At 60.4% G+C, this 9,596-nt stretch overlaps 1 protein-coding gene across 1 annotated transcript in view; it reads right to left on the minus strand.

Annotated features, from left to right (window-relative positions):
- The window catches only part of KMT2A (lysine methyltransferase 2A), a 409,829-nt gene extending 400,996 nt beyond the window's left edge, over positions 1-8,833 (minus strand). Inside the window, exon 1 of the mRNA XM_089657321.1 lies at positions 8,407-8,833. Within this exon, the coding sequence (XP_089513447.1) occupies positions 8,407-8,682 (276 nt within the window). The 5' untranslated portion in view covers positions 8,683-8,833. The remainder of the gene's footprint in view (positions 1-8,406) is intronic.
- Between the last annotated feature and the right edge of the window lie 763 nt (positions 8,834-9,596).

Consider the following 9,596-nt stretch of genomic DNA (forward strand, 5'->3'; position numbering starts at 1 on the left):
GAGGACGTCATATGACGTCCACTCAGAACTGGCCGGCCGCGGTGAAGCCGTCATTCGGCTATGCGCGGTCGGCAAGAAGTTAAAGGGGGGGGGGCACAACGACAAAAGCAAGAGAGCACAACACTAAGTGCCAATTTCGGTGGGGAAGCACAACACTGAGTGCCAACGCAAAGGGCGGGAGGCACAACACTAAGTGCCAACGAAAGTGGGAGGGGGAAGCACAACACTGAGTGCCAACGAAAGTGGGAGGGGGAAGCACAACACTGAGTGCCAACGAAAGGAGGAAGCACAACAACAGAAGTAGGGGAGCACAACACTTAGTGCCAACGAAATGTGGGGAGGACAACCCAGTGCTAATGAAAGGGGGGGGCACAATGTTTAAAGGGGGGGAAGAACAACATTGAGTGCCAACGAAAGGCAGGAGCACAACACGGATTGCCAAAACAGTGGGGGACGCAACACTGACTGCCAATGCAAGAAGGGGGGGGGGGACACAACACCGAGTGCCAGCAAACTAAAGGGGGGTGCCAGTTTCAGGGGGGGAGACACAAACTGCCAGTTCAGGGGGGAGGGGGAGAGCACAGCACCGAGTGCCGCGCCAGCTCAAGGGGCGAGGGGGGCAACGCCGAGCGCCAGCTCAAGGGGCGAGGGGGGCAACGCCGAGCGCCAGCTCAAGGGGCGAGGGGGGCAACGCCGAGCGCCAGCTCAAGGGGCGAGGGGGGCAACGCCGAGCGCCAGCTCAAGGGGCGAGGGGGGCAACGCCGAGCGCCAGCTCAAGGGGCGAGGGGGGCAACGCCGAGCGCCAGCTCAAGGGGGGAGGGGGACAACGCCGAGCGCCAGCTCAAGGGGGGAGGGGGACAACGCCGAGCGCCAGCTCAAGGGGGGAGGGGGACAACGCCGAGCGCCAGCTCAAGGGGGGAGGGGGACAACGCCGAGCGCCAGCTCAAGGGGGGAGGGGGACAACGCCGAGCGCCAGCTCAAGGGGGGAGAGGGACAACGCCGAGCGCCAGCTCAAGGGGGGAGGGGGACAACGCCGAGCGACAACTCAAAGGGGGGTGGGGGACAACGCCGAGCGCCAGCTCAAGGGGGGAGGGGGACAACGCCGAGCGACAACTCAAAGGGGGGGGGGGGGACAACGCCGAGCGCCAGCTCAAGGGGGGAGGGGGACAACGCCGAGCGCCAACTCAAAGGGGGGGGGGAGAACGCCGAGTGCCAATGCAAAGGGTGAGGAGCCCAACACTGAGCGCCATAGAAAGCGGGACGGAGAAGTACAACACTGAGTGCCAATTAAAGGGGGGGGCACAACGACGAAAGCAAGAGAGCACAACAATTCGGTGGGGGAGCACAACACTGAGTGCCAACGAAAGTGGGAGGGGGAAGCACAACACCGAGTGCCAGTTCAGGGGGGGGAAGAGCACGACGCCGAGTGCCATGCCAGCTCGAGGGGGAGAGCACGACGCCGAGTGCCATGCCAGCTCGAGGGGGAGAGCACGACGCCGAGTGCCATGCCAGCTCGAGTGGGGGGAGAGCACAACGCCGAGCGCCAGTGCAAGGGGGGGAGAGCACAACGCCGAGCGCCAGTGCAAGGGGGGGAGAGCACAACGCCGAGCGCCAGTGCAAGGGGGGGAGAGCACAACGCCGAGCGCCAGTGCAAGGGGGGGAGAGCACAACGCCGAGCGCCAGTGCAAGGGGGGGAGAGCACAACGCCGAGCGCCAGTGCAAGGGGGGGAGAGCACAACGCCGAGCGCCAGTGCAAGGGGGGGAGAGCACAACGCCGAGCGCCAGTGCAAGGGGGGGAGAGCACAACGCCGAGCGCCAGTGCAAGGGGGGGAGAGCACAACGCCGAGCGCCAGTGCAAGGGGGGGAGAGCACAACGCCGAGCGCCAGTGCAAGGGGGGGAGAGCACAACGCCGAGCGCCAGTGCAAGGGGGGGAGAGCACAACGCCGAGCGCCAGTGCAAGGGGGGGAGAGCACAACGCCGAGCGCCAGTGCAAGGGGGGGAGAGCACAACGCCGAGCGCCAGTGCAAGGGGGGGAGAGCACAACGCCGAGCGCCAGTGCAAGGGGGGGAGAGCACAACGCCGAGCGCCAGTGCAAGGGGGGGAGAGCACAACGCCGAGCGCCAGTGCAAGGGGGGGAGAGCACAACGCCGAGTGCCAGTGCAAGGGGGGGAGAGCACAACGCCGAGTGCCAGTGCAAGGGGGGGAGAGCACAACGCCGAGTGCCAGTGCAAGGGGGGGAGAGCACAACGCCGAGTGCCAGTGAAAGGGGGGGGGGGGGGGACGCCGAGTGCCAGTGCAGGGGGGGGGGCCGAGTGCCAGTGCAGGGGGGGGGCCCGAGTGCCAGTGCAAGGGGGGGAGCACAACGCCGAATGCCAGTGCAAGGGGGGGGAGCACAACGCCGAGTGCCAGTGAAAGGGGGGGGGGGGGGGGGGACGCCGAGTGCCAGTGCAGGGGGGGGGGCCGAGTGCCAGTGCAGGGGGGGGGCCCGAGTGCCAGTGCAAGGGGGGGGAGCACAACGCCGAATGCCAGTGCAAGGGGGGGGAGCACAACGCCGAGTGCCAGTGCAAGGGGGGGGGGGAGCACAACGCCGAGTGCCAGTGCAAGGGGGGGGGGTGGGAGCACAACGCCGAGTGCCAGTGCAAGGGGGTGGTGGGAGCACAACGCCGAGTGCCAGTGCAAGGGGGTGGTGGGAGCACAACGCCGAGTGCCAGTGCAAGGGGGTGGTGGGAGCACAACGCCGAGTGCCAGTGCAAGGGGGTGGTGGGAGCACAACGCCGAGTGCCAGTGCAAGGGGGTGGTGGGAGCACAACGCCGAGTGCCAATGCAAGGGGGGAGAGCACAACGCCGAGTGCCAATGCAAGGGGGGAGAGCACAACGCCGAGCGCCAGTGCAAGGGGGGGAGAGCACAACGCCGAGCGCCAGTGCAAGGGGGGGAGAGCACAACGCCGGGCGCCAGTGCAAGGGGGGGAGAGCACAACGCCGGGCGCCAGTGCAAGGGGGGGAGAGCACAACGCCGGGCGCCAGTGCAAGGGGGGGGGGCCGAGCGCCAGTGCAGGGGGGGATAGAGCACAACGCCGAGCGCCAGTGCAAGGGGGGGAGAGCACAACGCCGAGCGCCAGTGCAAGGGGGGGAGAGCACAACGCCGAGCGCCAGTGCAAGGGGGGGAGAGCACAACGCCGAGCGCCAGTGCAAGGGGGGGAGAGCACAACGCCGAGCGCCAGTGCAAGGGGGGGAGAGCACAACGCCGAGCGCCAGTGCAAGGGGGGGAGAGCACAACGCCGAGCGCCAGTGCAAGGGGGGGAGAGCACAACGCCGAGCGCCAGTGCAAGGGGGGGAGAGCACAACGCCGAGCGCCAGTGCAAGGGGGGGAGAGCACAACGCCGAGCGCCAGTGCAAGGGGGGGAGAGCACAACGCCGAGCGCCAGTGCAAGGGGGGGAGAGCACAACGCCGAGCGCCAGTGCAAGGGGGGGAGAGCACAACGCCGAGCGCCAGTGCAAGGGGGGGAGAGCACAACGCCGAGCGCCAGTGCAAGGGGGGGAGAGCACAACGCCGAGCGCCAGTGCAAGGGGGGGAGAGCACAACGCCGAGCGCCAGTGCAAGGGGGGGAGAGCACAACGCCGAGTGCCAGTGCAAGGGGGGGAGAGCACAACGCCGAGTGCCAGTGCAAGGGGGGGAGAGCACAACGCCGAGTGCCAGTGAAAGGGGGGGGGGGGGACGCCGAGTGCCAGTGCAGGGGGGGGGGCCGAGTGCCAGTGCAGGGGGGGGGCCCGAGTGCCAGTGCAAGGGGGGGAGCACAACGCCGAATGCCAGTGCAAGGGGGGGGAGCACAACGCCGAGTGCCAGTGAAAGGGGGGGGGGGGGGGACGCCGAGTGCCAGTGCAGGGGGGGGGGCCGAGTGCCAGTGCAGGGGGGGGGCCCGAGTGCCAGTGCAAGGGGGGGGAGCACAACGCCGAATGCCAGTGCAAGGGGGGGGAGCACAACGCCGAGTGCCAGTGCAAGGGGGGGGGGGGAGCACAACGCCGAGTGCCAGTGCAAGGGGGGGGGGGTGGGAGCACAACGCCGAGTGCCAGTGCAAGGGGGTGGTGGGAGCACAACGCCGAGTGCCAGTGCAAGGGGGTGGTGGGAGCACAACGCCGAGTGCCAGTGCAAGGGGGTGGTGGGAGCACAACGCCGAGTGCCAGTGCAAGGGGGTGGTGGGAGCACAACGCCGAGTGCCAGTGCAAGGGGGTGGTGGGAGCACAACGCCGAGTGCCAGTGCAAGGGGGTGGTGGGAGCACAACGCCGAGTGCCAATGCAAGGGGGGAGAGCACAACGCCGAGTGCCAATGCAAGGGGGGAGAGCACAACGCCGAGTGCCAATGCAAGGGGGGGAGAGCACAACGCCGAGTGCCAGTGCAAGGGGGGGTGGAAATACAACATGGAGTATAAATTGTGAAGGGGAAAAACACACAACACTGAGTGCAAATGCAAGGGTGGTTTGGGGGGCACAATGCTGGGTACCCATGTGAGGGGGGGGGGGGGGGGGGGGGGAGACCCGCAACACTGACAGTGCAAGTGAGCAGTATTGGACTACATAATGCTGCTTTTCAAAAGGCCAACATTTGTGTACATCCTCCCAGGTTTAAATTTACCATTGATGGGAACATTTACACTTCCTACACTTTAGACTTTTACAGGATGCCATGATTAAAAATTGTTGAGACTTATTATACTAGAATATCACCCTACACACAGCTTCAAGGGCAAGTATTAGAGCATGCTAAGGATATTTAAGGCACAAATAACCATGGATGACATGAAGAAGACTAAGGCATAAAATGCGTCCAACATCTTTCAACATGACAAAAGGCATACAAGCAAGAAAGGAAAAAGCAAGTTCTTTCTCTACACTCAGACAGCAGCTGCTCTTCTGCCGCCAAAACAAAGCCCCGAGCCCCCCTCATTACATCCACAGCACAATAAGAAGTGTTTAGCCCACTCCACACATTCTAAGCTCACTGTCCTGCGCTATACCATAGAAAGACGCACAACATACTGCACAAGCACCATATGTGTTGCAAAGCAGACAAATTTACACTAGCATTAGTATAAAACTGATCTAAAATGCCCAGAAAGCAGCTGTGACAAACAGTATTACACGAGTCCTTTACAGTCAGCTATGGAGTAAAAAAGCACGCTGGTACAGGGACACACCCCTTCTCTGTAAGCAGAAAAACAGACTCCAGCACATTCAGAGTGACAGAAATCCCCCATGACATTTCCTCCAAGACCTATACCCTACACACAATTTACCAAAATATACACTACAGATAGCTCTACACTAGGAGAGGTCAAGACATACGGATCTACACAGTACAAACAACTCATTGCAGAAAGAACAGCTCGAGCCTCTAGTATGCACATGAGTAATAAAGAAGACATTCCTCCAGAGAACCGCTGCATGCTAGGAACAAGGCTGCAAACGCACAGTCTTCAAGACCATGCAAGTGACGCCTTTAATGGCAGCATAAGACGTCATTTCAAAAAACAAGAGATTTTTAATTCACATATCCTGCCACATATAACCAGAATATGGTCAGAACCTCTGTCAGATAGCTATGACTACTACAAGGGGACATTAGAAGGAGGAATCGCAGTGTATGTATGATGGCAGTGTGATGCAGACACACCCCCCTCACTTTGAGGAGAGCTCTGTCCTAGCTGTACACATTACAAACATGTATTCACCCTCCACCTGCGTACACGGAGGAAAGCAAATGCTATTTTCTTCCAAAGGTAAATAGTCTCAGGCAACACACCACAAAGCTAGCAGCATGCCAATATGCATGAACACAATACGCAGCCATCAAATCAGGCATCCATACACAATCATGTACTCAGAGCTTCATGGTGCGCAGCACAAATTCTGACAAGCTCCGACTCCACAGGACGTCACTTATTAACCCCGACTGAAGGGGCCTCCACTTCTCCCACCCAAACCACGTCTTTACTCCATCATACTGCAATCAGAAATCTGCAGTGACTCCACATGGCATTTCTCATTTGTATTCTCTCAGGTGTCACCCTGCATCTTAAATTACGTCAAGCCATACAAGTTCACCTTGCTGCCTATAGAACTGCCACTACCCTCAACATCCCTTCTATTACTTCTGTGCCAATATCCATGTGACCCTCCACTACCCTCGTCATCCCTCCTACTACTTCTGTGCCAATGCCCCATGGGTCCCTCGTCGTCCCTCCTACTACTTCTGTGCCAATGCCCCATGTGTCCCTCCACTACCCTCGTCATCCCTCCTACTACTTCTGTGCCAATGCCCCATGGGTCCCTCCACCGCCCTCGTCGTCCCTCCTACTACTTCTGTGCCAATGCCCCATGTGTCCCTCCACTACCCTCGTCATCCCTCCTACTACTTGTGTGCCAATGCCCCATGGGTCCCTCCACCGCCCTCGTCGTCCCTCCTACTACTTCTTTGCCAATGCCCCCCTTCACCATCCTCGTCGTCCCTCCTACTTCTGTGCCAATGCCCCATGTGCCCCTCCACCGCCCTCCTACTACTTCTGTGCCAATGCTCCATGTGCCCCTTCACCGCCCTCGTCGTCCCTCCTACTACTTCTGTGCCAATGCCTCATGTGCCCCTCCACCACCCTCGTCGTCCCTCCTACTACTTCTGTGCCAATGCCCCATGTGCCCCTCCACCGCCGTCGTCGTCCCTCCTACTTCTGTGGCAATGCCCCATGTGCCCCTCCACCGCCCTCCTACTACTTCTGTGCCAATGCCCCATGTGCCCCTTCACCGTCCTCGACGTCCCTCCTACTACTTCTTTGCCAATGCCCCCCTTCACCATCCTCATCATCCCTCCTACTACTTCTGTGCCAATGCCCCATGTGCCCCTCCACCGCCCTCGTCGTCCCTCCTACTACTTCTGTGCCAATGCTCCATGTGTCCCTCCACCGCCCTCGTCGTCCCTCCTACTACTTCTGTGCCAATGCCCCATGTGCCCCTCCACCACCCTCCTACTACTTCTGTGCCAATGCCCCATGTGCCCCTTCACCGTCCTCGACGTCCCTCCTACTACTTCTTTGCCAATGCCCCATGTGCCCCTCCACTGCCTATTTGTCCCTCCTACTTCTGTGCCCCTCCACAGCCCTCGTTGTCCTTCCTACTACTTCTGTGCCAATGCCCCATATACCCCCCCCCCCCAGCAACACTTCAGCCCACATGCTCCATATGCCACCTAATCAATTCTACCCCCATGTTCCATGTACCACCCCCTCAGCATCACTTCTACCCCCATGGTCCATGTACTCGATACCACACTCCCAGCATCACTTCTGTCCCTATGGTCCATATACCCCCCAGCATCACTTCTGTCCCTATGGTCCATATACCCCCCAGCATCACTTCTGTCCCCATGGTCCATATACCCCCCAGCATCACTTCTGCCCCCATGGTCCATATACCCCCCAGCATCACTTCTGTCCCTATGGTCCATATACCCCCCCAGCATCACTTCTGTCCCCATGGTCCATATACCCCCCCCAGCATCACTTCTGCCCCTATGGTCCATATACCCCGCTCATCACTTCTACCCCCATGGTCCATGAACTCGATACCCCCCCCCCCCCCATCACGTCTGCCTCTATGGTCCATATACCCCCACCCCAGCATCCCTTATAACCCCCATGGTCCATATACCTCGCTCATCACTTTTGCCCCCATGGTCCATATAACACCCCCCCCCCCTCATGGTACATATACCTTCCCTCCATCATTTCTACCACCCCCACAGCATCACTTCTGCCCCCATCCTCCATGTAACCCCATCACTCCTGCCCCCATCCTCCATGTACCCCCATCACTCCTGCCTCCATGTACCCCCATCACTCCTGCCTCCATCCTCCGTGTACCCCCATCACTCCTGCCTCCATACTCCATGCACCCCCATCACTCCTGCCTCCATACTCCATGCACCCCCATCACTCCTGCCTCCATACTCCATGCACCCCCATCACTCCTGCCTCCATGCTCCATGCACCCCCATCACTCCTGCCTCCATACTCCATGCACCCCCATCATTCCTGCCTCCATACTCCATGCACCCCCATCACTCCTGCCTCCATGCTCCATGCACCCCCATCACTCCTGCCTCCATACTCCATGCACCCCCATCACTCCTGCCTCCATACTCCATGCACCCCCATCACTCCTGCCTCCATACTCCATGCACCCCCATCACTCATGCCTCCATACTCCATGTACCCCCATCACTCCTGCTCCACCCCATGTGCTGTCTGATGAGGCACACCTAGATGAACACATGGGAGGTGTGTCGCCGTCCCCCCCCCCCCCGATCCCAGCATGCCCCCTCCCGTGCTCTCCTCCGGTGCACACACCCCCATCTCACCTCTCCGCTGCTCCCTCCGGACACGTCCCTGAACCGTCTCAGGTTGCTCCCGATGGTCACTGACACTTGCAGTGCCGCATCAAATCCGGGTCCAACCCCCAAACAATTTCCGGGGCCCCCAGGGGCCAAAGCGGTTCCATGGCCAGCACCAGGACTCCCGGCGGATCCAGAAGCGATCCCCTCCTCCCTGAACACCGCCGCCACCCTATGCCGGGCTCCCAGTCTCCGTCCAGTCCCGGGCCGGGCGGGGAAGCGCCACCGACAGCTGTGCGCCATTTTGTGTCCTGGGATCTTATTATCACCGCGGGCTGGAGAGCAACAGAGCGGGGCTGAGGGAGGAGAAAAGGCGGCCCCGGAACCTGCACGGAGCACAACACGCCTACGTCTCCGCAAGGGAGCCTTATGGGCAGTGCAGGGTCCGGGGCCGGGCTCGGGGGAAGGCCGGAAACATGACTGCTCACACGGCCGCGGCTCTGTACGGAACGCTCACATGTGACGTATGCTCGGGCCAGGGCTGAGGAGGGGACGGGCCCTGGAATGCGCATGCTCGGGCCTGGACTGTGCTTGTGTCATACAGGTAACTTCACAGCCAGCTCAGGGACGCAACGTACGATAAGAGTACCGAACGATAATCAGAATTTGTGCTTACAGTGAGGGAAGGTACTCCAGGTGGGGGAACGAGAGAGTGATACACCCCCCCCCCCCTTCACTGGGATGGAGGGGAGTGTAGACTAGATACAGAGCATGGTGTACACCGAGACTGTCATGTCAGCGCTACTCAACCTCTGCTCAGGGCGCCATCACCCTCCCCAGTCTAGGATGTCCATGGGGCCTACCAATGGGAGACGTGGATGAAATTGACTTTGCATCAGAGTCCCCCTTTATGTTTCATCATATCAGAGTCCCCCTTCATATTAGAACCACCATCAGAACCTTCATATTAGAACACCCCCTCCCCAGAGTCCCCCTTCATATTAGAACCCCCGATCACATCAGAGTCCCCCTTCATATTAGAACCACCATCAGAACCTTCATATTAGAACACCCCCTCCCCAGAGTCCCCCTTCATATTAAACCCCCCCTCACATCAGAGTCCCCCTTCATATTAGAACCCCCGATCACATCAGAGTCCCCCTTCATATTAGAATCCCCCATCACATCGGAGTCCCTTTTATATCCACCCACCCCAT

This window comes from Staurois parvus, unplaced genomic scaffold (assembly GCF_062004578.1).
Source record: "Staurois parvus isolate SC_StPar_1 unplaced genomic scaffold, SC_StPar_1.0 ptg000981l, whole genome shotgun sequence".
Classification (NCBI taxonomy): Eukaryota; Metazoa; Chordata; class Amphibia; order Anura; family Ranidae; genus Staurois; species Staurois parvus.